This window comes from Melospiza georgiana, chromosome 3 (assembly GCF_028018845.1).
Source record: "Melospiza georgiana isolate bMelGeo1 chromosome 3, bMelGeo1.pri, whole genome shotgun sequence".
Taxonomy (NCBI): Eukaryota; Metazoa; Chordata; class Aves; order Passeriformes; family Passerellidae; genus Melospiza; species Melospiza georgiana.
The window spans coordinates 35,330,310-35,356,929 of record NC_080432.1 but is presented as its reverse complement, the minus strand read 5'-3'; the positions used below and the strand labels follow the sequence as shown (position 1 = coordinate 35,356,929).

Here is a 26,620-nt window from a genome sequence, read left to right as displayed (position 1 = left end):
AAATGAAGTGTTTTATGTATTTCTGCCAATGGGAAGAACAGCAAGTTGCAGGTATCACTGGCTGTAGAATTTTTTAATAACCATTGGAAAAACTGCTGAACATTCATGTTGAGTTCAACTCATCACAGAACTTGCATTTAAAGGAAGGTTCTCTTTCCAGTGTTGCTTGGCCAAAAGTAGCCATCAGATTTTTAAATTCCTAGTTTATACACTGCACTTGGAATCCTGATTGCTTTATCTTTTTCTTTATACAGTCTACTTGGCCAGCATTTCCAGATGCATTTTTCTTCTTCCATCCAATTGCAGTTGCAACACAGGCTATGGAAAAGAAGACCAACTGCTCTAACTCAGAGCATCCATTCCCACTAACTTGAAAACCTGTGCAGGCCAACTATCCTTTAGTCTCTAAACAGAAACATGCACTGCGTGAATTTATTTATTAAGTCTTAAACCACAGTGCTTTCCCTTTTAATTTCTTATGGCATTTGTCCTACCCCAGCTATTTCTGAGGGAACTTCTTCAAAGAGATACCTATTCCTAGCAATTTTCTGTACTTGCCTGTCATTTGCAGAGAAGAACAGAGAATCTTCCTATTAACAGAGGAAATGGCCAAACACTGTAACAGTGGCCATGCAGAATCTTGCAGGGCTCACCTTAGCCCAGCAGCAGCCAGGATCCATGAGAAGAAAGCCATAGCAGGGATTTCCAACGCCGCACTCAAAGAGCATTGGCACTCAAAATAGCAAGGGGCTGTGTGAGAAGCAGTCTGAGCCACACACCCCACAGCCCTGCAGCTCCAGTCCCTCTCACATCCTGTCCTCTCTCACCCAATAAGCTTTGCAGCCCTGAGATTAATAACACTTGTGAGTTCAAAGGCAGTAAATGGAACTACTTCAGTTACTCAAGCCAGAATTTAACACAGATGTCCTCTGAAGTATGCTCACTGCTCAGCCACCATCTATTCCGGGATTAGAACTGACAATATTATCTGAAGCTTTGATCTTCCTTAATTGATTTAATTTACTTCATATAAAAACACACATTTGTATATACAAGGTCAGGAAAAATATTTACATATTATTACATATACAAAGTCTCAGTACAGATGCTCACTTTTACAAAGGAAATGATGCTAAAATCTGTTTTCTTGTGAACTCCCAGTCTCTTAGACAAGAGGTTGGACCTGTCTTCTTAGCACCAAACATGTCATTAATAAAGCTTCTAAAACCCCCCTCCATTTACTGTGTAACAAATATTTTACATACTAGACAGGAGTATTTACTGCAGGCACATGCAACCATAAACTAGAAAAAGTTATAAATGGTTAAGGCACAAGGCTCAATTTAGTACTAATTTCCAATATTCTAGGCACTAATGAGTAAAGAAAACAAAAGTAAGCTAGCTCAAGTGAATACCATTAACTGGTAACCTCTACTGATCTTTAAAGTTTAGTCAAACAACACAAATGCAAACATAACCCAAGTCAAGATCCTTTCTTGGGTAGAAATATTGCTCAGGAAAACCCCAGGTGCACACCTGGATTACATTAAATGATTTATCAGACCCTAAGATGCTGATGGTTGAATTCATGTTCAGAAGAGCACACTGCAAGTAAATACATACAATTATTAAAATTCCAAGTTTCAACAAGCATGACTATAAATAAGCCTAAATGACCTACATTCAGGAAAGGTAGGATAGCAAGGACTAATGTCACATGTGTGCATAGACTTCCTTAAAACTCCAACATTGCACCAAATTTGGTGATTTCAATATGCTGCAGTGTCAATTAATTCATTAATATAAAAGCCACATGCCTCAGTAATTAATGAAGGTGCATTAGGAGAACTAGACATTCTCCAACCTCTCTAGAGACATGCTGAATGTAAATGAGCAGTTAGTGGTTTCCTAAAAGACTGCCCACATACATAAAGCATGCATATGAACTCTGAGAAGCACAAGGACTCAAGCTAAAAACTGCAATATAAGAGCAAAAAATTAGTTAAATGGCAAATACACTTGCTGGATATTGGATGCTACTGGTACATGTACCATATATCATCACATATCATCATATGTCAGCAAAACAGAAATATTTAAGAGGTCAAAGACTCATTAAAGAAGCTCCCATGTATAGCACTGAGGGGAGATGAGTTCTAAGAAAAAAGATGGAACACATGGAACAAAAGTACAACTGAGATTCCAATGTGAAAGCACAAAATGAGAAATTCATGCACTGAGAGTGATCTTCCTCCGCCGCAGTGGGTAGCGCCTTCTCCCGGGGGAATCTGCAGCTTTTCTTCTTTTCAGCAAAACATAAGGATTTTTACTGCAAATAGATCCTGTTGGTGTGACTTCTCCTGGTGGTACTGAATTTTGGACATTGTTTTCCTCCTTCACCTTGAAACCAGAAAAGACTTCTTGCCGTAGCTTGCAGAGTTCCAAGGTTGGTTGCATAGTCAATGCTTGGGAAAAACCTTCTGCTTTTTCTATGAGTGCTGGAATACACTGCAAAAACAAACCCGAGGATCTCAAGTTACATGGGAAAAACAATGGTCATAAGGCATGCAATATGCTAATGAGATTCTGACAGGCACAAAAGCTTCAGTGTCTGCAGAGATGATGCTCAGGATGGCAAGTGAGGGCTGTGAATGCAGAGCTACCACCCCAATAGTGAGGTGTCTGCACCCAGAAACCATGCAAAGAGTGTGCCAAGGTGAAGTGTTCCCACATGATATCTCTAAGCTCAGGCAGTATCACAGGAACACCACAGCTCCTAAGTAACAAATGTCATACTCTAGATGAAGCCATACAAGTCTTCAAAAGATGTTTTTCAGATGCTGCAGGTTCCAAAATCTCAATGGAAGCATTTCCTGGGTAATCTCCCTTACTACCACATGAGGGAGAATGTTTTACACACACAATGCTTTACCTGCTTCCTCAGTACACACACAGGCTTTTTTCTACCAAACTATAAGAAAGATGAGTTAGAACTCCTGTTTTGTGACATATTACCAGATCAAGAAGATAAAAACATATTTCTCTTGGAGCACATGGAGGTCTCACCTTCATGGCTTCGCTGATCTGTTTGGATGCCACCTCTGCCGCCTGCTTCAGATCTGCGATGTAAGCATCTGTAGACAAACACAGCCAAATCAACTTCTGAAACATAACCCTTTCCCCCACTGCTCACTATCAGAAAACGGACAGAAAACCAGTAAAGTGCCATATAAAACCTAAACCTGCAGCACATCCCTTTCACTGTAACACTGAGAACAGCTGGCATGGTATATCTCACTAGTAGTACTCTGTATCACTCAAATTGCAGAGGCTAGCAGTCCCAACTACAGAAAACCCCAAAGTTCTTACCTAAAAAACACAAAGCCAGTATTTGAAATAAGAGAACAGTTGTAAAGAAATAATTACACAGGAAGATTTGTTTTCAAAACTTTTAAGCTCATATTCCATTTGATAAAACCCACACAGAACACAGAGAACAGACACCACTGTGGGGAACAGGAGATTTAGAAAACCCATTTTCAGAAGGGCAAATACAATAAAGGTTGGGATTTTTTTCTTCTGGTTTAATTTATCAACACCAAAAAGAACCAAACATAAATAACATGAACTGTATTAATTCTGCTGTGCTAACAAGAAAAAATCCCCCAGCTTTCAGGAACACTGAAGCAGGCAGCAGGTGCAGAACACCAGCATATATTTGACTCTAGTAGCAATGTGATAAGATCACCAATACTTTAATTCTGTATTCAAGAGTTAAACTCTAGCCCATTATGAAACTGTTTTGCATGTTCTCCATCCACAAAACTTAAAATGAGCACACTAGCATGCTTCTGGGAAGTAAGGAGCCTCATCTCCACTACTATTAGTTTTCTGTAGGGTTTCACCAGTGCCTGCAGTAGGACACAGTGTCAGGTGGTGCACACACCTCTAAACCCTGTCATGGTTAAACACAACTCTCTGTTTTGAAGTCAATCTTATCTGTGCTGCTGAAGGCATTTATAAGTCAGTCACAGCATTCTAGCTCAGGGTTACAGTGATTCCCTGCTGAAAGGTGGTAACCACCAAGGGATGGTGCTTGTTGAACTGTCCATGTATCCAGTGTGCTGCTCAGAGCTGGTTTAGGAACACATGATCCCTACATGAACATAGACACTAAAATGCACCATCACTCAGTTTGGAAGAATCAGCAGTCCAGAAGCAACTTCTTTAAACTCATCTCAGAGCCCTGTGGAAGGGTATTCTCTAAAAGAAGGATATCTCTACAATGAAGCATTCTTACAATAAAGTATTGGGATGAGGAGGCTGGTGACCTTATGAAATGGTAAGGATGGAGTTAAGTGAAAGAAGAAATAATTATCTGGATTATTGTACAGAAAGACTGACACACAGTTAAATGAAACTTGCCTGCAAGAGTTTGCCTTGACATAGATGGCATTATATTCCTCAGTGTTCAAGGCTTTCCAAAACATAGGGAAACGAAACAAGGAAATGAAAGGTATTGAGTAATCTAAACATTTTTGGTTTCTGGCCACTGTACTTGCTAAACTGGGATACATAAACTTCCCAAAGACTACATAATACCAAAATGCTCCATAAACTCCGTGGCATCTTTGCTGTTACCAAACCCAAAACCACAGTATCATAGTGCAAGCTGCTACTAACTTGCAAGCAGTAGACTGACATGAGAAAAGCCTGGGTTTGGACACTAGAAACCAAAAGGAACTCAGATACAAAGTGACCACTGTACTGCTGCTACTGGCTGCTTTGCTGCTGGAAGCCATGTCTCACATCTTAAAGGAGGAAATGATGTTTAGAATGAAGTCAGATCAGCAGGGTGAGAACTGAAGACTCAGCTCAGCTCCTCAAACTCTAAGCACCGCTGCTTGTTACATCATGTGCAGTAATTCATAGTGAGGGTGCTCACTTTTCAAATTAGAACTGCACTGCTGAAATCTGTCATTATTCAATACTTAACAACAGGTAACACACAACTCCCCATTTATTAAAGCCAGCCTCAAAAGAGGACATCCCAATCATCCGCTGCAAAATCCACCACCTTGTTCCAAGGAGTCTGCACAAGGCATCTTTCCAATCCATGCAGCAAACTTACAAGGTTGTTTGCATCTCTGTTCCCTCATCAACCCTCACAAGTGACACAGGCAGGATGAAATCTCTGTCCTAGTTAGGAGAGTCAACACTGCCACCACTGAGTCCTACACAACAGCTTTCAATTCCCTGAAGGAAATGACTGATTAGGAAGAGAGGCTGAAGCATTTCTAGTACTTGTGTAAAATGAACACAAGAACAGATGAAGTTCAATGTCAGTGATCCATCAGTTCCTCATCTGGCACCACCAGTGATGAAGGAAAGAAGTAAGGAAGCCTTCTGGGGTAGCTGTGTGACAATTTCTCCCCAACACACACACACAGAGAGCTTTTTGCCTTCAAGTACAGTGCCTAACTGCAGGCAGCACTCAGAATGAGAGAAATGCACACAGTAAAATTCAGGCAGCAATACATTCACTTATGACAAACTTCTAGCTTTTTTGTTAATTTATAAACAGCCAATTTTAAACAAGCTTAAAGAAAGAAAACTTGTCAAACATTTACAGTTAGCCAGTAAGCGAGGCAGTGTTTCCTCAGTACAGCTGCCCTCCCCACAAAGTCTTTACCTTGCAAAGGCTGACGTCTTATGTCTGCTGGTTTTACCACAGGCTGGTAGAGCTTCTGCATATTAAAAAAAAAAAAACCAATTGTGAAATACTCCCTTGGTTTAATAGATACCTAATATAGACATATGGATATTGTGGTGAAATTATTTAGATCAAGAATGTATTAGAGGTACAGATTATAGATACTTAGTTACTGAAAATAGCATTCTGGTTAACACAGTTACACTCACTGTAAACACATCTCCAGAAACCTGCTTTAGCTGGCAGAATTCTAATTATTAAAGCATGAGAACTGACATCCAGGGCATTTTGGAAGAAGCATTGCCACCTGCTGCATGACTGAGGAAAAAGAGCTGCTCTAGCTTCTCAAGAGCCATTCACAGAACCAGCATGCTTTCCCAGAGCCACAAACTCCAACAAAAGGTGCATTAAGACAAAAAGCTAAGAAAAAGAAAAGTACTTAAACAAGTACACTCTAGCCCTGCAATTACTTATACAGAACTAAGAACACTCTGCTTCACACACTGTGAGTCTTGTGCCTTACATCAGTTAACTGAGACATGAAGAGAACTAGTAATAACTGAATATAACCCATTCTCAGTTGCATTAAAGGTGCAATTAGAAACAGCTAACAGGGAAGAAGGACACAAAGCAAGGCCAAGGGAACAGAAGTTAGATCATCTGCAAGTTAGTGTTCTCCACTTCAGGAGCTGTCCCTCAACCTTCTTCAGGCAACATCAAGTAGGGGAAAGCTAATTATTCCTTGCTGTAGTTTTGGAAGAAATTTTTTTCACAGTCCACACAACTTAGCAAGTTTGCAGTAACAGCTCCAAGCAGGAGAGCAAGCATGGCTTGCATTAGCCTCAAACTCTACAGACCACATTGACTGGAAACCCACAGGACGATCTTGTGCTTTGGCAGTGACAAGGAAATCACCACAATAAATGACTGGTTCTCTCCAGATAAATCACATCTTCATGCCTGCTTTTATGCCTCAGAAAGCATAACTCATTTAGCTATGATGATGAAAGAACACAAGAAACACTCAACCAAAACCAAAGAAACCACTGGTACCTTTGCAGAAATAGCTGAGAGATGAAAAAAAAGGACCACTTACAGAGATAAACTAAGCTTTCCATATTTCTTACATGTATTTTTACATATTCTTACAGAGATAAACTAAACTTTTGCAGAGAAATTTAATTAAAATTCATCTAGTTGTGGTGGTGTAAACTTTGAAGAGATCAGCAAGAGAAAAAAAGGAGCATGAGAGGCATTCCAAATAACTAATCCACTGTGGCACTCAGGTAGCAGAAAGATTAAAAGGTCTTGTTAAATCTTGGGGTTATTCAATAGCATATTTAATTTAAGTTGATTTTGTTTGTTTTACATACTTAATATACTGACAAAACAGAGAGATCACAAAAAGCAATACATATCAGAAAATATCTCAGGTGTAAGATGAAAGTGCACCTGTGCACTTTTCCTTGCTGTAAATCATCTCTGCCTGGCTAACCCAGAGAGTTAACATTTGTCAATTTTAGTCCTCAGAAATACAATGCAGGCTCCTACACAACTTTCTAAAACATTCCCTGTCTGCTTTTGTATAGAATAGCTGAAGTTGGAAAGGACCTCTAAACATCCTCCTGAAGTTAGGCCAACTAGGGCAGGTTGCTCAGAACCTCATCCATGAATCTCTCCAAGGATGAAGATGGCAAAGCTGCACTGGGCAGCTCGTGCCAGTCTTTGACTCTGCCTCAGCCTCTTGTATTTTTGCCAAAGGAATCCTAATTAATCAGGAGGTAAGCAAAAGGGAGGCCTAACAACTTCAGGGAGGAAATCCAGCAGGTAAGGATACAACTGGCTTGTTTAATGCCAGTAATTACTTTACACTGTGTGTCAAAAATCCCACAGAACTGACTGTGCTGATTCATTAATCCACACTGCCTTTTGCTTTACTGAAAGTCATTACTCCCAGTATTTACTAGCTCCAAAAAAGTGCTTAGGAAGCCACTGACATTTTTTTAAGCAGTACACTGCATGTGATACTATCTATCTGTATGTAGTGTAACATTTAGCACCTCAACCTCAGCCAGTCCAGCCCTAGGGCAAGGACTTGAGGAACTCGAAGATAATAGGTGCCTACTGGCTTGTAAATCCTGAGTCACCAGGCTGAAGCAATCTGCTGCAGTTTCTTTGTGCCACAGACCCAATTCAGACACAGTCACAATGCTTTGTAGCAACCATCAGTAAACTTCCTAAGTTTAACCCTTAGTTAATGAAAAAAAAGCAATTTCATTTTATGATAAAGAATCCAAAGCAATCAAGGGAAGGAGCTTAAAGGTCAAGACTGGATGATTGATTTCTTAATGCAAAGGTTTTCTGGAAGTCTTAGGTTACTCACCAACATCTCCTGCTCTGCTTTCATGGTTTCAATAGCATGCACCAGGATCTTTTTAGGCCACTGTTTACGCCTAGTTGCTGTCTCTACTATTAATTCATCAAATTCATCCTCCAGAATTTTAATATTGGAATCTGAAAGTGACAAACACACATAGTTACTGTGGAATTCTCTTTTTTTTTTTTTTGAGACAAACCTGTCAAGAAAAAGAAATTTCAGATCTCAAAAAAAAAATCATGCATGATTATCAACACAGAAATAAATGTATGTCTTGAATCTCCTTGCTAAGAGAGTATAGAGATTGGAGCATAACTTGATGTTGGCCAGTTATTCTGAAGTAAATGATCTGGGGTGGGGAGAGGGAGAGAACCATCCAGGGGAAAAAATAACAAATGTATTTCCCTATGAACTTTGAATCTGTGAAGAAACTCTTATGAAGCAATGGCTATCTTTTAAGAAGAAAAATTATTTATCTGTGTGATTTACAAGCATTAAACAAACTCCAACTGCACAAACAGTAATTGGAAGCCTAGCTGATTTTACATCACACAGTGCACAAATAAGCAGTTTAAGATTAAAATTCACTGTTCTCACTAATGTGCTGAGTATAACTTGCAAGCCATGCAATGTTTTCAATCTAGTGGTAAACAATGGATTTTGAGCACCCCCTCTGGGTAACTCTGTGCAGAATCAAGTGATTACAAAACTCAGAAAGGAAAAGCCAAGGTTTTAGGACTCTGTGAGTTTGTTTTGGTTGTTTGTTTTAAGATCACCATGAAACCATTTAAATATTGACAGGAAAGACTTAAGCCACTGATCAACATAAATATGGAAGGCACAAACTGACAGATCTCTTGGTGACTCAAACTGGATCAGAGCTAGGCACGTGAGTAAATCTATATGGAATTAAAAACACAATACAGTCCTTACACCTGCTTTATGCAGCTGTGGGCAGATGACAGTGTCTCAGTTTTGCATTTTGCATCATGAGTTCTGTGCATTTTTGACCTTGTAGTCCAAGTACCTGGAGTTTTATCATTCTAGAACTACAACAGCAGACACTTCACAGAATCAGAGAATAGTCTGGGTTGGAAGGGCCTTTAAAAGTGATCTAGCCCAAGCCCCCTGCAATGAGCAGGTACATAGGTTCAACTAGATCACACTGTTTAGAGCATCCCGACCAAAAAAACGGTTCAATGCTTTTGGTTTAACAGCTCCATAGTTAGCTCAATGTATCTGTATTCTCAGCTCTACGTAAATGCAAAAAGCATTAAACTACAGGCAAAGACCACCTAAAGCCAACACAGGTGAGTGAATGAACCACACTGAAATTTTCTTTCACCAGACTACCAGACTACCAAGTATCTCCACTACTATTATTCAAAAGACAGTAACTATAAATACACTGTTTCCATTACATATATTTATATAGCAATAACTTTCAACACTTGATCTGTATATTCAATAGCAGTACAAGGCAGTCTCCTAGGGTCCTCTGACAGATCTTGGTCACTGCCCCCAACACTGAGGCTGGAGGGGCCCTCCAGAGCCTCCTGCTCACAGCAGAGTCAAAGCCCATTTCAAAACAGGTTGCTCCAGAGGGTTTGTGGAAGCCTCAAGTGCTGGAGACAAGCTCTGGGCAGCCTTTTCCAATGCTCCGTTATCCTAGGAATGAGTTTTTACTTCCGTACATCAAGTCAGAAGCTCCCCTTTCAAACGGGCCCCTTTTACCTCCGGACAAAACCAAACCAAACCCAGCCCGGGGAGCGGGAAGCGAATGGAAGCGAGGCCTACCGCTCTGCAGCCGGGAGTCATCCGAGGCCTCCTCCCAGGGCTCCCCGTTAATGGTGACGTTCTCCCGCACCGCTGTCTCGAAGTTCTGCAAGGCACGGAGCAGACTGAGAATCCATCGGTCCGTCCGTGAATCCATACATGCATCCCTCAGGAAGAGCCGGTCCCGCCTGACTGCCCTGCCCACCCCGGTGCAAGCCGCCCGTCACCCCGGCTGCCGAGCGCTGCCAGCGGGGCCCGCCGGGCCCTGTGCCGGGACGTTCCCGTTCCCGCTCCCCAGAGCTCACCCAGATCGCGTCCGCCTCGGCGGCGGCCCCGCCGGGCTGTCCCTCCGCCAGGGCCCGCACGAAGGGCGCGCACAGCTCCAGCACGGCGCCCAGCCCGCGCCGCGAGCAGCAGCGCACCCGCGGGTCCCGCCGCGCCTCCTCCGGCTCCGGCTCCGGCTCCGGTTCCGACTCCGGCTCCGGCTCCGGCCACGGCTCCAGCTCCGGCTCCCACTCGGGCTCGGGCTCGGGCCCCGGCCCCGGCCCCGGCTCCGGCTCCCGCTCCGGCTCCCGCTCCCGCTCCGGCTCCGGCTCCGGCTCCGGCCCCGGCCCCGGACCCGGCCCCGGCCCCGGCCCCGGCCCCGCGCCCGCCGCCTCCGGCTTCGGCGGCGCCTCCATTTCCCGCCCGGGACGCGGGGAAAATGCCGGCCCGGAAGCGGAACCTGCGGCCGCTGGGTGCCTTCCCGCCGGGCGCGGCATGGCGGGGCCGGTGGACTGTCACTGCCACCTGGCCGCGGCCTGCTTCCAGCCGGTGAGGGGCGGCGGGCGGGCGGCCGGGGGCAGTCCCGAGTGCCGGTCGCAGCCTTGTTGCTGAGGCGGTGCGTCTCTCTTGCAGGACGTGGCGGCCGTGGTGCGGGCGGCGGAGCAGGTGAGGCGGGGCGGCCTGAGGGGACCCTCTGCCCGCGGCCCCGCCGGTCTCAGCGGGCCGGGGGTCTCTGTGTGCCGCAGGCGGCCGTGTCGGCGCTGGTGGTGGTGTCGGAGCAGGCGAGCGAGTTCCGGAGCGTCGTGGAGCTGTCCGAGAGGTGCGAGGCCGGCGGGGATCCCGCGCCCACCCGGGTCCGCGCCTTGGGGACTGACGGGGGATGCGCTGCCCCCCTCAGTCAGGCCGGCCCTTCTTGGCTCTAAACCTGCGCTCTCTGCGGGCTCTTGGCGTTAAACTTGGTTCTCTGTGGTTTTTCACACTCTCGCTATCTGTTCCGTGCCTAGATTCCCAGGGTTTGTCTTGCCATGCCTGGGAGTTCACCCCGTTCAAGAGATTTCTCCAGAGGAGCAGCGCAGTGTTACTTTGAAGGTAAAACGCGGCCTCTAAAATACTGCTGGGACTTTTCAGGACAGGCGACAGGATGCTCCGATCTGCCTGATTTACCTTCAGTGGTTTTAATGCCGTCTGTCATGCAAGGAGACCCAGTGCACCAAATCCCAGGCTCTCTCAGCACATCCATTTGTCCCTGTTAGCCCTTAAAGCAGAATTGTTTTCTGGAGTCATCTGGCTGTATTACTGCAGTGAAATGGTTTTAGAAATCCCAAGCGTGCTTTGCTTACAGCAAACAACATGTGCAGATGTTCCTTTGTTAACGTGGGAACTGGAAGGCAACTGTTTATTGCCTTATCCTGAAAATCTCAGGGAGCTATCTGCAGCTATTTCAGGTTACTGAGTTATTTTTGGGCCTTGTTTTAATTATCTCTGCTGCTACTGTGAAAAGTTAGCTCAGGAGTATTTAGAATAAGGTTTTAAGATATACACACACACACACACACACACACATATATATATATACAGAGGGAGAGAGACAGGTAGATATAGGTATAGAATGTAATAACAATATGTAATGAATATATGTAATGAAATGGTTATTAAGTAAAGAAGATAAATCCTTCAGACTTCTAAAATCTGACTGCACAGCTCACAGTAATGATGAGTTGTGAAGTACAGAATTTCAGAACAGTGAAGGAAACACCAATTTTATCATGATGCTGGGTTCATAACCCTTTCCCCTTGTAAGGGCAGTGAGAGTTGCATCTTTTATTCTTGCAGGATCTGGATGCTGCACTGCCTCTTATAGAACGTTACAAAGACAAGTTGGTGGGGATTGGAGAAGTGAGTGGAATTCTATAACTTGTTTAAATCTCTCCAGCAGCAGCTGTCACTGGAATTACAAAAACTGAGTCAATGCTTGTTTTTCTGTGTGTGATAAGAATTGCTGTCAGCCTGAGTAAGCACTAAGGCTGATTGGTAGTTCTCTTAATGTGCTTTCCATTATAGCTTTGCTTGATTCCTTCTTTTCCTTTGCTATTTCTATTAGAAAATAGATGGAATTTATGTTGCTGGAGTTGTTGGAAGATTACATACTTATGCTCTCTCATGTTGTACCCAAAGGCAGGTCCTTGCTGCCTTCTTCTCTGACAAAGTTAGGCTAAGCTGTGATTTCAGTGACTTGTACAGTTCTTTTTTTTAATCCTTCATCTATCTGTATCCATCTGTTGTCTGCTGTCTTACATTTGTTTATAAATGAATTGAGGCTTTAGGATGGAGTTTGCCTCGATTTGTTTGTTAGTACCAGAGGGACTTGCATCTGGTTCTGCACTGGCTACAGAAAAAGCAGGTTTTGGCAGAGTTTGTAGCTAAATATGCCATGTTGTACTGTGTGTGAAGAACTTATCTTCATCTAACTGTGAATAGGACTGCTTTGACAAACGTTTGAACATGTTTAGATCAAAAAAGTATAGAACTAATGGGTAATTTTTGCTAAGGATTGGACTAAAGCTATGGGTTCAGGACAAAAATTTTGCTTATACTGGGGATACATATTAGAGACTTAATCTGAAATAATATTCAATAGAATGTAAACCCCCAGAAAACCAGTTACAGACTAAAATGTTAAATACCCTTGTTAGTAGCTGTCTGCCCACAAATGCTTTCATTGTTGAAAAGTTTATGGTTGAGAATGCATTTTTTTTTTTGATTTAAGCTGCAGCTGAGCTCATTTTAATTGAAGTCTCTATTCATATTTTGAAATGTTTTGCAGTTTTGAATCATGGTATGCCTTTGTATGTCTAATTATGGTTCTGTTAAGTGTTAGGTCTGTAAAACTTTTCCCTTCTCTTCTTGTTCTGTAGGTTGGACTAGATTTCACTCCCAGATTTGCCAGCACTGATGAACAGAAGGAAGGACAAAGACAGGTTTTGATCAAGCAGATTGAGCTGGCAAGAAGACTGGATTTGCCATTGTAGGTTTTGTTTGTACCAGGAGGATTTGCCAGGTCTCAGTAACATGTTGAAATACTTCCAGATTAAGTGCCCACAGAACTTTCCTGAGATGGATTAAACTGGCATAGTTTAATGTGTCCTGTCAGTCTCCAGTTTGAGATTTAATTGTAGAATTTTCCTTATGTTTGCATTTCTGTACAGACATCTTATGTACCCTGTCCATGCTATGTTGTTTCTATATCTTCACTATAGCTGAAAGATTAACCCTGGGTTTTTTCCTTGATAAAAGTTGTAGTATGGAGTCATTATTTTCATCCCTAGATACTGTTAGTTTGTTGGTATTTGCAAGAAAAGGGTATTTGGCTAAATTTCCTAATGCTGGGCCTCTCCTTGCTGTGCAGAAATGTTCATTCCCGCTCAGCTGGAAGACCAACCATCAATCTCCTGAAGGAACAAGGTAAGGTTTTCATGCATTTCCTCTGCCGTGGCTTTGGCCAACAGGATTTCTCCAATTGTGCCATGTCCTCACATCAGTTTGTGTGTGTTTAATTCAGGACTGTGAAAAACGCCAGTCACTTGGTTTTAAATTTTTAAAAGTTTAATAGTAATAAAATGGTCATAAAAATAGTAATACAATTAGAGTAATAATAATTTGGACAATTTCAATTAGGACAATATGAGACAATAGAGACAAAGAGTTACGGATGTCCGGGTACCTTTTTCTGGGAAGGACACCCGTTAACAGAGTATTAACCCTTAAAAGCAATAGCCCATTGAATATTCATACATCTCATACATGATGCATAAATTCCATTCAAACACAGGATTCTGTCTGGTCAGTGTCAGCTTCTTCCTCTGAATCCTAACAGTGCCTTCGAGGCAGGAAGAAGTTCATTTCTTCTGATTAGGGGGCAATAAATTCTCTTTCTCTGAAAGATTTAAGTGTTCTGTGGCTGCTATCTCACTGCGAGTCCTTACTTTAAAAAAAGTATCCTACATAGCATAGTTTCTATTTTAAGATTTTGTTATAATCTAAAACTATATTTAACACACTACTTAAGAGAATTAATACAGCATTACTTTCTAACATAACACATATAATATTCATTTTAATATTTGCGAAAAGCCAATCATAAAATATGCATTTTTCACAGGAGCAGTAGTGCAGAGTTTCTGTGTTAATTCTGTGTGGGACCAAGGTGCCATGGGAAGCTGGCATGGCAGCCCTGTGTAACCCTGCTGTTGATGTGGCTTGCTTTGTTTCTCCAAGGTGCTACCAAGGTGTTGCTCCATGCCTTTGATGGGAAGCCATCTGTAGCCATGGAAGGGGTGAGAGCTGGATACTACTTCTCCATTCCTCCTTCCATTGTAAGGAGTGAACAGGTAATGTTTCATTCCAGCTGGGGTCTGCTCCTTCTCCATGCATTGCACATTTTTACTTTGGCTGAATCGCTGCCTGGGGCTTTTGCCTTAGCTGTGCTTTGGAGGGGGAATTCTGGCTAAAGCAGCTCAGCTATTCCTGAGAAACAAGGGGGATTTTTCTCATTTTATTGTGGTTTCCGGTGAGCTCTTCTTCAGAAGATTCTGTCCCTGGACTGTTTTACAACAGGGACGTGGCACGTAGAGAAGGAGTAGTTTTTGTGATAGCACTGCTTTCTGTGATAAGCTCGGGAAATATAAGAGAGGAAAAAGTTTGATTCAAGTGGAGGGAGCATGAGGGGTGGATATAAATGATATAAATGGGGATGAGGCTAGGCACTTAGGAGGAAGGGAAACAAACTGGGGTTGAGAGGTAAAGCAGAGAGGAGGAAAAAGTACACAAATATTATATGCACAGAAAACAGCAAATTAGAATTGCACTGGCAACTCTGTAACTGCAATATAACTTCATGATTAAATAAATTACAATGAATTCAGCTTTGAGATAATGGTATTTTGGACATTTAGAGAACAGGAGAACCTTAATTTGAAGGGACTTCTCAAGCAGCTCTTGGTGTTATTGCTTCCATTCAGAAATTGTTGATAAAATGTAAACAGTGGCACCAAAGTCTTTTGATGCTGTCTCTAAATGTAGGGAATATCCTCCCTTCATGTTTTCCCCCCCACAGTTTGAAGTTCATAAAGCATTTAATGGCTGTCTTATTTTCTTCAAGAAGCAGAAGCTTGTGAAACAGCTGCCACTAGAAAGTATGTGCTTGGAAACTGATTCTCCTGCTCTGGGGCCTGAAAAACAGGTAGGTGATGGGAGGGAGGCACTTCTGTGTGTTTGCATCCAGACCTACACCTTGTGGAGGAGGTCAGCTGCTGGCACAGGGTAGTGAAGTAGTCTTGAGTGTAGTTACGAGAGAGGAAAGAGGCTACCAAGGGAACTTCATCCAAGAAGAATGGATACATGTGATTTTTCTGCCACACGTGCCACAGTGTGACTGAAGTTGTGTCAGAAAGCACTGAATCTGAAACACTCGTGATCTCTAGGGGTCTGTAATTTGATTGGTTTTGTTTGTTTTTCAGGTGAGAAATGAACCCAAAAACATTTACATTGCTGCTGAATACATTGCCAAAATTAAAGGAATTCCAGTTGGAGAAGTTATAGAAGTGACTACACAGAATGCACTAAAAGTATTCCCTAAACTTCAGCACTTTATTCGGATATAGATTCAGAAACTGAAATATATGATGTTGCAGAAAGTATTACTTGTGGTGTAATTAATAAAACCAATTGTTGTACATCTTGTGTTAAAGTGGAGTTTTGCAGTTGGAAGCTTAAGAAGCAAGGAGTGTTTATATAGCTGGATAGGATGAAAATAGGGAATTTCTCAAAGGCCTTTGGTGTGCACCATAATAATCTCATTAACATGATAAAGGCATGTTGTTCCTTTGCATCTCTCATGTCTCTGAACAAATAGTTTGTAAAGGAGGGCACCATAAAATTGTCAGTTTAGTTTCTCAGGCTTCTTGCCAGCTGCTCCTAGTCTGGGTGATGGCCACTGTACAGTGCTTGATGTCCCCTTCACTCCTTGTTTCTGCTGACTGAAAGTCACAAGTTGTGGACCCAGGCATGGTAAGAAATCTCCTATTAGAACTGGCAGCCTGCACATCCCTTTCTGAGTCATTAAAAAACCCAGCTGGATGGACATTCTCTGTATTCTGTGCTGACTGAACTGAGGGGTGCAGAAGCAATATCTTTTCAAAATACAGTTAGAAGAATTATAGCCCTTCTCTTTTCCTTGGCTACTTTAAGATGGATTTTCTTGGGTTTTTAAAATACTTTATTTTTTGAGTTGTGTTCAAAGCAAAAAGCCTGGGTTTGGTCGTAGTTCAAGGACTCACTTTTCTGACTGCTCAGTACCAGGAGACACAGGATGTGAAAGGGAGACAAGCTCAGTTTTGTGATATCTTAGAGGTGGTCTCTGTGGATTCAGCTATGTTGTCCAGTGTCCTAAAGCTGAATCTGTTGCTCTCTCAGCACCTCTGTGGATGTGGGCCTGTGAAATGCTGATCAGAACTTTGTTGATTATAAACCAGCAATTGAATGGGGTGGGTTTTATATTTCACCCAACTGTTCTGAGGGCCACTAAGAAAGTGGAGCTTTTCTCTCACTATGGAGAGTCTTACCAGGTCAATGAAGAAAATACACAAGCATTAACTTAGTTCATGACCACCTCAGAGAGGAGAAGGGGCCAAAGCTTGCAGTGTAAGTGATGCCCCATCCTAAAGTTTTGTTTTCCTCAGTTTCTTAAAACCACATTGTGAAGAGGGTTTTTTTGCTGCCTTTATCAGAACAGCTGTTCTGCCTTTTGATTAGAAGTAGCTTATTAAGTCTAAACATGTGTTCCTGAACAGTTTTCAGCCTGCAGCTAACAACCAAACTTGCACAATTTGTGTTTTCAACGTGTATTTAGAGCAGCAGGTAATTGGATCTCTGCTAAGTATTTGGTCCAGAGGAGTCGGAGCCGTTCCTTACCCTGGATCTGCAGGCACCGTTTCCGCTAAAAGGGGCGAAGGACGGGGTTTGCCTGCAGGTGGTGCTAGGGAACGGGTGTGCAATAGTCAGAATACTAGCGTGATTCACTTAATTTATAACCATGTCATTGGAGATGCTAAACATGTGGTAGATACCAGGCAGCCTCACATGTGCTTCCTGCTGCCTATGTGTTGGGAAGTCTCCCAGTATTGCTTGGGAATGCAAAATTCCAATGCAATTGCAACGTGAGGAGGTGCTCTGGGTGAGAAGTCAGGCGACATCCAGCTGTTTGCAAAGTTTTGACCTAATTATTTTTCTCTGTGGAATCCTTAGCATTGGGTGAAAACACTGGTTTTGCAAGAAGGGGGAATATTAAGGAGTCTCCTTGAAATCCCTGTCTCTGCAGGGGGGTGGCATTGCTCTGGTTGAGCCTTAGCCTTGCAGTAGGATGATTCCTGTGTTTGAATCCCTTTTGCTGTGGCAGAAGCCTCCAGCACACTCTCATGCTGGAGCCCCTGTGTGGGCAGGGCTCTGCCGAGGGTGGGCAGCCCCGGGGCCCTGGGGCTCTGGGACAGCCCAGTTCCTGGAGCTGCTGCTGGTGGTGCAGGAGCGTGGCTGAGCCTGGTGAAGGAGGCACAGAGTTGCTTCCCCTGGGCCAGGGAGAGCTGGCATTGCAACAGCCACAGCAGGGCGAGCCTGGCAGGGGGCCATGGCAAAACAAACCAGCTCTGTGCTCTCCTTAGACCTGTGGCGCCAGAGCTAAGTCATGGAGCAGGTGACCTGGAGTCCCAAAAAGGAAAATACAGTGTCACTCCCACCCTGCCTTGGCATCCCTGACACAACAAAGGTCAGATGCAGCACCCTTTTCCCAGTGCTGCTCGTTGGCCTGTGCAAATTGTGCCCCAGTCCCTGGGGGTACTGCTGTGCAGTGAGAAGTGTGGTTTCCGAGCTGGAAAACATCACTGAGCCTCAGCAGTTGTTCTGTGACTTTACCTCAAAAGGAGGATTTAACAGAAAGCTTGGATTTCTGCCTGCATTCCCAGGCTAACACCTGGCCTGCAGAGGCAGGGGAAGGCAGGATGGCTTTGGGGGAGCTCTGTGGCTGTGCACTGTGAAGCCCTTCCTGGCCACAGAGGTTGGCCTTAGCAACATTAGCATGTGTTCTAAACCCTGTTGCAAGCCTCTCAGGGTGTCTGGATGAACCAGGCCTTCCCCTACATAACACAGGAGACGGAAATGGCCAAGGATATATTGGAGGAAGGACACAGTGCAAATTCAGTTTTGGGGAAAGTTAGCAGTGACTTAAGTCTTCTTTTCAGCCATGCCACCACTTTTGAAGGACACACACAGCCCAGGTGCCCTCCATCTCAGAGAGGGGAATGGCACAGATTGTCTGCAGCAGTGTGGGAAGTGGTAGGCCTCAATCTCCATCAAACCTTCAGCTTTCCTTGGGATGCTACAAACAGTGGATCTGGTTGCACTTTGCAAGACTCCCCATGTCATTTTACCTTGCAGGATGTACATGGAGTGATTAAAAACCAAGAAAGGGCTCTCTCTGTGCTCACTGAAATAGTCTTTGGAGGGCTGCAGGTGGATCACCCTCCCAGGGCCTTTCTTCTGAAATTTGTTTTTAGCCATGGGTTAACAGGGCCTGAATCTCCTGAACTCTGGGGCAAAGGAGTTTTTCCAGAATATGACATGGGAGCAAGTGAGGAGATGGTAATGAGGCCAAGTTGATGAAATGCTGCTTATTCCTGCTGTTCATCATGATAAGAGTTTAGACAAATGGACTAAAGACTTTTACTGAGGTCCTTCCAACAGACTCCTATGCAATGCATAGATAGGCTCTTAAGAGGCAAAAGCAAATAAATGAATGGCTGGAAATGCAACTTTCATCACTTATGAAGTTCTGCTTTTGTTTGTTTTTTCATTAATGCAGGCTGGGGTTCAATCCTCTGTTCCCATTACAGAGCAGGAAAGTGAATTTGAGAAAGTCACTGGCTTAGCATAAAGCTTTATTGTTCTCCCCTTTGCTTTCTATATGCAGTACTAAGACACTGCTGGGATCAAAGAAAGGATATGAATTGCCATATCACCCAGTTGTCTCAACGTTTTCCTCTTCAGCAGGTGGTTATCCATCTGCTCATTTCCCTGCTGGGGCTGGCTTTTCTGTCAGTGTGAATCTCTTGGGGCATGGGCATGCAAACCCTGTGTGCACTGGGTGGTGGCCCCACCATGCAGTGAGTGCAAAGTGCCTCCTCCAGGAGCTGGTGGATTTTTATGCCCCTTTGAGCTCCTGTGAGTAACAAAACAAGGAGGAACCATAGTGAGATCCAGGTCCTGCTGAACCCAGGGGCAGGGGCTGTGCCCATCTCCCCAAATGCTTGGTGCTGTGCTCAGAGGGATGCTGCTTGTGCAAGCACAGGAGATCAGTGCCACCACCCTGCTCAGGTCTGCTGATGAAAAGAGAGAAGGGGTTTCCTTGAGGAAGCAGAAGTGCTGAGGCACTAGAGGACATCTGAGGCATGGCACTGAGGACAAGGAGTCTGGAGGAGAGTATCTGATGTCCTACCAAAGTGACAGAATCAGTATATATGGATTTTGTCTGCAGTGTGTGGGTAATATGCCTTGTACCCTGCCTTTGCGGGCAGGTGATGCAGCTGTGTGGTGTCTGTGGGCAGTGATTCACATGAGCCCAGCCTGCCACAGCAGAGCCCTGGCTGTGCTGAGGCTGGGCAAGCCTTCAGTTGCCCATACGGGGGTGAGTGCAGCTGCCTGAATTACCCCAAAGCAGCAGCGACATGTGGGGAAGCAGGGCCACATCCCCCTCTTCTGGAAGTGCAGACATGGAAAAGTGACAGTATGGGCAGTGTGATTGAGGCCCTGCTGCCCAGATATCAGCAGCAGACAGGCTGGGTCTGTGCCTGGCCTGGCTGTTAAAGCCTGTCTGCAGTGCAGGGAGAGCTCTCTGTGCTCCCCACCCTGTCAGTCCCTCTCACCGAGCCCGTGGTGCCTGAGCAGCGGCAGAGCCCTCCCTCCCCATGGCCAATGTCCTCTCTCCTGTCTCCTGTCTCCTGTCTCCTGTCTCCTGTCTCCTCTCTCCTCTCTCCTCTCTCCTCTCTCTCCATGTGCTGCGAGGTCCCCGTGGCTGCCTGCCTGCACTGTGCTGGGCTGCCCTGGCTGCAGGGAATAGCAGCTGACATGTCTCTGCTCCCTCAGCCCCCCAAGGGCATCCTGACTCCATCCTGTGTGGGATGGGGTTCATCCCACTCAGAGCAGAGCAGATGGGCAGCGCCACATTCCAGCCCACATATATTTTGTATTTCTGCAGCAGAGCATGGACACTGGGTTTAACTTGTTTCGTGTTCCCATATGGGCTTTGCATCTGCTCTTTTGGCTGTGCCAGGGCTGTGTGCTTTGTCACCAAGAGTGCAAATGGGTGCTGGGTTCCTTGTTGGTGCCCAATCACACCTTAAAGTACATGATGCAACATTGATAGAAGTTGTTTCACAAGCAGCACAACCAATAATGCTTCTTTTTCCCCCAGGGATTTATGATCTCCTCACCACAGCGATCCCAATCTCCTACCCATGTCCTGTGATGCTCCCATTACAGCCCAGCAATCCCAGGGCTGCATTTCCTGCTCCCAGTATTTCACCCTAATCTCTGTCGAGATACAACCAGCTCCTCCATGTACCTTCTGGACTCTGCTTGTCACATCACCTTGGCTTTCTTCTGTGTCCCTGTCATCTCCTTGTAATTCCCATGTCTCTTCCGTGGTGCCTGCCCCAAGACTTAGATTGTCATTTAGGCAAGCTTAGTCTGGATATTAGTCATGTTTGGATAGTGCTGGCATCAGATTCAGCACGGGGTGTGTGACTCCTCTTGGTGGCCACAAGAGGGAATAGGGACAGTGTCACCCACCTGTCCACAAACTGCCACAAACCTTCCAGGGACTTTGTACCTCCAAGACGTTTGTCTCTCTGCCAGAATTTGTTGACCATTATAAAAAACCTCCAAGCTGTGGATGTGGACTAAGGGTCAGCATGTTAAATGAATTCCACAGAAATGTGTGTGCATGGGATGCTGCATCTCCTGGGTGGAATTGGACCTGTTGCTTGGAGCCTCCTAGGTCTGCTCAGCCTATGAGCACTGGTGAACCTGTGGAATGGACCTGGGGTTATCTAGCAGGAAGGTCTGTCTTTCTGAAGTGGAGAGGGCAGCTTTGAAGTGCTGCTTGGCACTGCCTTTATTGTTGTAACCATATAGAGAGAGTGTTTTTGTGCTCAGATCGTTTCTGGACACACAACAAAGGGTGAGGAAGCAAACAAATGGAGTGCTGTGGGAACAAGTTAAATGGAGCACCATGTGGGGAGCTCCAGTCACAACATCACCAGGTAATTTCCCGTTTCTCTAGGGTCATTATTCCTGCCTGGAAAAGTCAGGGTGGAAACTCAGCTCTGTGCTACACAGGACTTCTGTGCTGGGTTGAAGCAATGGTGGGTGCACATGCTGTGGGCTAATGGGGCGTATAATGTGCACAAGCAGATGTCAGCGCTGTCCAAAATAATCCCTCCTGTGCTCCTGGTGAGTGCAGCACATTCACTGACAATCCACATGTGTGACATTTATCCAAAGATGGCATTTCTTGACCAGCACATGTAGGCTGCTGTTGTTCCAAAATGGTTTCCTACACTTTATTTCACCCTGTGTGCAAGAGGCCAATCCACACACAGAGTCGAGGTATTTGATTTATTTACAGCTCTGTGCAGAAAGCAAATCCAAAACACAGCCCTGTACCAGGCCCTTTGAGGAAAGTTAACTCAAGCCCAGCCCAACCAGCACAACATTCCGCAGTGATGAAGGACTGGCTGAAAAGGCAGTGATTTGTGGGGCTGGGCTGGAGGGGTGGCTCAGCAGGACCTGCTCCCTGGCACTGACCACTGCCTTTCCTCTGGAAAGGACACGGGACCAGCTGCCAGAGACCTTTTAAAAGGTTTCTCAGAGGTTTCTCAGCACTTATAAGATGAGGCTCAGTTCAGCCAAGTGACGAAGAATGGGGCCTTTCTTTGCTCACTAGCAGAGTTACCTGGACTAACATCCCTCCAACTTCCTTTGAATCCATCTTTTAATTCTGTTCTCAAAGGGCTGGGTAATTAGGTTATTTAGAAGCTGTCAGCAGCACAGGAGACTGGTAGCCTCTGTCCTGGACAGTCATTTTCATGGTCTGCTTTTCAAGTTGTGCCATAATACAGTTTTGTATTGTGGCCTTGTTTGCCACAGCTCAGCTGGTTTATTACAGGCCATGGAATCTGTCCTGCTTTTCAAGAAACACAAAGATAAAGCTGGAGGCCATTGGTGAGGCAATCTGCTCTGATTTCTGCAGAACCAGAGGGTGCTTGATTCGGCTGTGTGGAAACTGTCTGAAGCTAACTCATTGTAACCTCTGACTGCTTACACCCCTCTGCATGGATAGATATGAAATGAGTTAAGATTAAACCCCAAAACTTCATTTTCTTGGCTAAACATCCATGCAGGAGTAAAATGAAAATTGCAAAATCCCACACAGGGAGCATATTGATAGATGTCTGAAATGCTAATGTCTTCCTGCAATGGAGACATTGTAGGGAAGCTACTGAAGCTGCTTTAATCTGTGCCAGGAGTGTTTTTGCAGCTGTTACCACATTTTCTTGATTTTTGTTATTTATGTGTTACTATATTTAAAGGTTTGTTGTCTTTTGAAGGATGCTGTCTGCTGCTCTGTTTATTCTCTGATAAAAGTTCCTGCCACTCTCCTGAGAAAATGAAGCTGGCAAAAGCTTTAGATCCCCCCATTTTGAAGTTCATCACATTTCACAAAGATGACTTTTAGATGACTTTTTGTGTGGATTGGGCTGGACTTCACTCCATGGGTTGTGTCCATGGCTCAGCAATGTGAGGAGCAGCAGAGAGCCCTGTGCAGCCCCTGGCACAGCAAAGCAGCTGGACTTGGACTTGCCTGGAGGAGTCAGAACCTTTCAGGGTGTCTCCTTTGTACGCGGGACTTTAACGAGGCTCAACACCTGTTTCCTGCATCACAGCTCCACAGGCATCCCCTAAGGAGCACTGGTGATTGTTTTGAAGTTTATCTAAGTGTTCAGTGGTTTGAGATGAAAAGATAACCATACTTGTGAGCACTTACATCTAGGAGCATGCTGTCTTTGCCAAAAGCCAACTGGAAAACTGTCCCTTTCCAGCTGAGCTTCTGATGAGGACGTGGCAGACTTCTTAGCCCTTTCCTCAAGAGTCTCTCTCCCAAAGGAGACTTCTTTTTATGGTTATTCATCTCAGAGGCTCAAGGGTGCTGGTTAGTACAGACCTAGTAACATAAGGAATCCCAAAATACACCTGAAAATTAGTGAAACCGGGACCAAGGAGAGCACTGTAACTTTGGGGGAGGAGTGGTGAAGGTAGTGGAGCCACTGCCACAGCATTACCCAGTATAGTGGATTTTTTTAAATTATGGAAGAAAGTATTATTTTGTGAGGTATTTTTTTCTCCCTATTCTATTTTAAGCAGATATGTATATGCCAACTTTTACTCATTTGATGGGGAAAAAGACATCCTTTCCACTTATTAAAAAAACAATATCTTAAAATAAAACGTGACAGAAGACAACAGGACAGAAAAAAGTGCCTTGGACCTGGAAGAGAGGCAGCTGAGCAATTGCAACAAAGACTTTTCCTGTATTTGCAAGTCCCATTTGGGACCAGGAAGGTGCTAAATGAGAAATGTGCCCATTGCCACATGGCTGGTAAGTAAATTTGGTTGTCCTTGCCCACCTACCAGTGGGTTGAGGGAATCTCAGCAGCCATTTCACCATGTGGAGGGCAGGGTTAACAAATCCAAGCTCTGCATTTTTCAGTGGCTGTAGTTCTGCTTAAAGTCTTCAGTATTCTCATCCTGCTATAAGGAAGTTTGAGACACAGGGTTTGGGCTGCTCAATTCTGCAGCCTGATCCCAGCTCCCTGGCTTTCATAGGTACACTGTGGGTGCTCAGGACATGCTGCTCCATAACTTTGGTGAGACACAGTCTGTCATCCTAGAAAGGGGACAAGCAAGTTATTATTTTTCTTTTATTATTTTATTATTATTATTTTCTTGCTATTTTTTTCCCTCTTGCCATTACAAGGCTTGATCAGGTTAATCCTTGCAGAGTTCCTGGAAGTTATTTTAGCAGGGTTATAATTAGATTGCATGAGCCTTCAGCTTTTTCTCTCTCTTGCAAATATCGTTTTCCAGTATCTGAATCAATGTAAAAGGAAAAGTAATGCTAGCATGGATGAGGAATTGGTTGGGGCTGCCATTAAACATATCAATGCCCATGTTTCCCTTTGGAGTGATAATGAGACACTGGGATTTTTTTGATTTTGGAAGGAAAAAACCCAATGAGAAAGATGAGTCACGTATCAGTTTGAAGCTAAGCCTCCTATAAGATGTTGTTTTGAAAAAAACCTGCCCACCTTGAAACTAGAGGCACATTTATTTTTCAGTATTCCCCAGATAAAAATGACCATTTCCACACTTCTAAAGGGAAGGCTCAGTATGACATTCTCAGTGAAACAGTTTGGTGTTTGTAAATAAATAAAATTTCCCAAACATATGGGTATCTTCAGTTCCTCAATAAATGCAGCCCTTGTCAGGGAACAGTGGGAGCTCCACCTTCAGCACCGTCCATCCCAACATCTCTCAGCTCTGCTCTTGCCCCAGGCTCTGGCTGCTCCATCCCCTCCCAATGCTCTGAGGAAGGGGAACAAGGCTTTTGCTTCCAGCACTGACATTTATCCTGGCAGCAGCTGGGCTGACAGGAGTCACCAAGGATGCCAAATCTGCCTGGGTGAGGGAGGCAATCAGAGCTGTCCCTGTCCCTTCCCTTGGGCTGGGAGGAGGGATGCAGGGATGTCCCTGAGCACGGCACTCTGAGGGACAGGCTCTGTCCCTGAGCTCCTGGCTGTGATGGTCCTTCTCCAGGGTGTGAAGCTGCCCTGTGCCTCCCAGCAGCTCTGATTCTGCCTTCTGGCCCCCAACACCACCTCTGTCCTGAGCACAGCTCCCAGGGCTGCTGCACAGCCAGCAGAGAGGAGAGAGCACTCAGAGCACAGTTATTCCCAGGACCCAAGTTATTTCCACCTCATTCCCCTCCTAAGGTTTCTGAAAGCTTTGAACTGTTGGTACTGTCTGGGGTCTTAAGGGACACAAATACTCTGTTCACCCTGTGTTTGCAGTTCATTGGAGTTGTAGGATTATCTCCAAAGGCTTAAACAGTCTGAATGCCATTCTGGCAGAGCTGGGATGTATTTTGCATGTTGCTGTATGGATTGCTGTAGTGAGACTGCTTCTCATGGGCCATTCTCTCATGTTTATATCCCTGCCTGCACTGGGGCAGATAAGAATAAATGGCCTCAATCTGCACCAGGGGAGGGTTTGATTGGATATTAAGAAAAACTTCTTTGCTGAAAGGGTTTTTGAGTGTTGGAACAGGCAGCTCAGAGAAGTGCTGGAGTCACTATGCTGGAGGTATTTAAAAGACATGCAGATGTGGCACCAAGGGACATGGTTTAGTAGTGGACTTGGCAGTGCTGGGTTAACAGTTGCACTTGATGATCTCAAGGATCTTTTCCAAAATAAATTCTGTCACCCTACATTTAAGAGCCACAGGGTACTCACAAGAAAGATAAACAGTTTTTAGGTGGACACTATGTTGCCATGTTATTTTATGAAAAATCCTTTTGCTAGGATTTTTTTGCCTGAGAAGCTGAGAGGCCTCAGAAACAAAATGTCAACAATAATTATCTGCTACTGTGGAATGCAACAGGTGGATCTGTGATTGGTCTCATGTGGTTGTTTTTAATTAATGGCCAATCACAGTCCAGCTGTCTCGGACTCTCTGGTCAGTCACAAAATTTTATTATTCATTCCATTCCATTCCTTTGCTTGCTAGCCTTCTGATGAAATCCTTTCTTCTATTCTTTTAGTATAGTTTTAATATATCATTTTCTTTTAATATGATATGTATAATAAATAATAATAAATCTGCCTTCTGAAACATGGAGTCAAGTCTTTCATCTCTTCCCTCATCCTGGGAGCCCTGTGAGCACCACCACAACACTGCAGCTGCTGGGCTGATACCCTCTGACTGCTGCTCCAGTGAAACACACTGATGAATGCATTTGTGGGCACTCAGGGGTGTCAGGAGCTGGGTGACTGCTGGAGGAGCTGAGTGCCCTCCATGCCCTGTGGTGCCACCAGGAGCTGGGCTTGGAGCTGAGCTGGGCTTGGTGCAGGCTGGAGGTGGGAGCAGAAGGCCAAGGTCTCTAAACATCTGGATGGAGTAGGTGTTGTCACTCACATGCAAGAAATTCTGCCTGCTCTGGGGTTGTCCTGCCACAGGAGCTGCCCACTGATTGATGTGGGCACTAAGTTTGTCTCCCCTGACAGTAAAAGAGAGAGAGTTTTCTGTGAAAGATTGTGGGTTTGCAGCT

At 44.6% G+C, this 26,620-nt stretch overlaps 2 protein-coding genes across 2 annotated transcripts; one reads left to right on the top strand and one right to left on the bottom strand.

Moving 5' to 3' along the window:
- Window positions 1–108: 108 nt before the first annotated feature.
- On the bottom strand, window positions 109–10,627 carry NSL1 (NSL1 component of MIS12 kinetochore complex). Its single transcript, XM_058020602.1, has 7 exons — window positions 10,417–10,627; window positions 10,172–10,317; window positions 9,888–9,972; window positions 8,097–8,227; window positions 5,693–5,747; window positions 3,067–3,134; window positions 109–2,508 (listed from the first exon to the last, which is right to left on the bottom strand). The coding sequence occupies exons 1-7, from the start codon at window positions 10,625–10,627 to the stop codon at window positions 2,230–2,232; spliced, it is 975 nt and encodes a 324-aa protein (XP_057876585.1). The 3' UTR covers window positions 109–2,229.
- TATDN3 (TatD DNase domain containing 3) lies at window positions 10,626–15,862 on the top strand. The gene is made up of 10 exons (XM_058020603.1): window positions 10,626–10,679; window positions 10,764–10,796; window positions 10,877–10,950; window positions 11,135–11,219; window positions 11,964–12,026; window positions 13,046–13,155; window positions 13,537–13,592; window positions 14,406–14,518; window positions 15,289–15,369; window positions 15,647–15,862. Exons 1-10 carry the CDS (start codon window positions 10,626–10,628, stop codon window positions 15,788–15,790), a joined length of 813 nt encoding a protein of 270 aa, XP_057876586.1. The 3' UTR covers window positions 15,791–15,862.
- The last annotated feature ends 10,758 nt before the right edge of the window (window positions 15,863–26,620 follow it).

Coding starts and splice junctions, on each gene's coding strand:
- TATDN3 (XM_058020603.1), top strand. CDS start 10,626: ATGGCGGGGCCGGTGGACTGTCACTGCCACCTGGCCGCGGCCTGCTTC. Junction 10,680..10,763: donor CCGCGGCCTGCTTCCAGCCG/GTGAGGGGCGGC, acceptor TCTCTCTTGCAG/GACGTGGCGGCCGTGGTGCG. Junction 12,027..13,045: donor AGTTGGTGGGGATTGGAGAA/GTGAGTGGAATT, acceptor CTTGTTCTGTAG/GTTGGACTAGATTTCACTCC.
- NSL1 (XM_058020602.1), bottom strand. CDS start 10,627: ATGCCGCGCCCGGCGGGAAGGCACCCAGCGGCCGCAGGTTCCGCTTCC. Junction 10,318..10,416: donor GCCGGAGCGGGAGCCGGAGC/CGGGGCCGGGGC, acceptor AGCCGGAGCCGG/AGCCGGAGGAGGCGCGGCGG. Junction 2,509..3,066: donor AGATCAGCGAAGCCATGAAG/GTGAGACCTCCA, acceptor TTGTTTTTGCAG/TGTATTCCAGCACTCATAGA.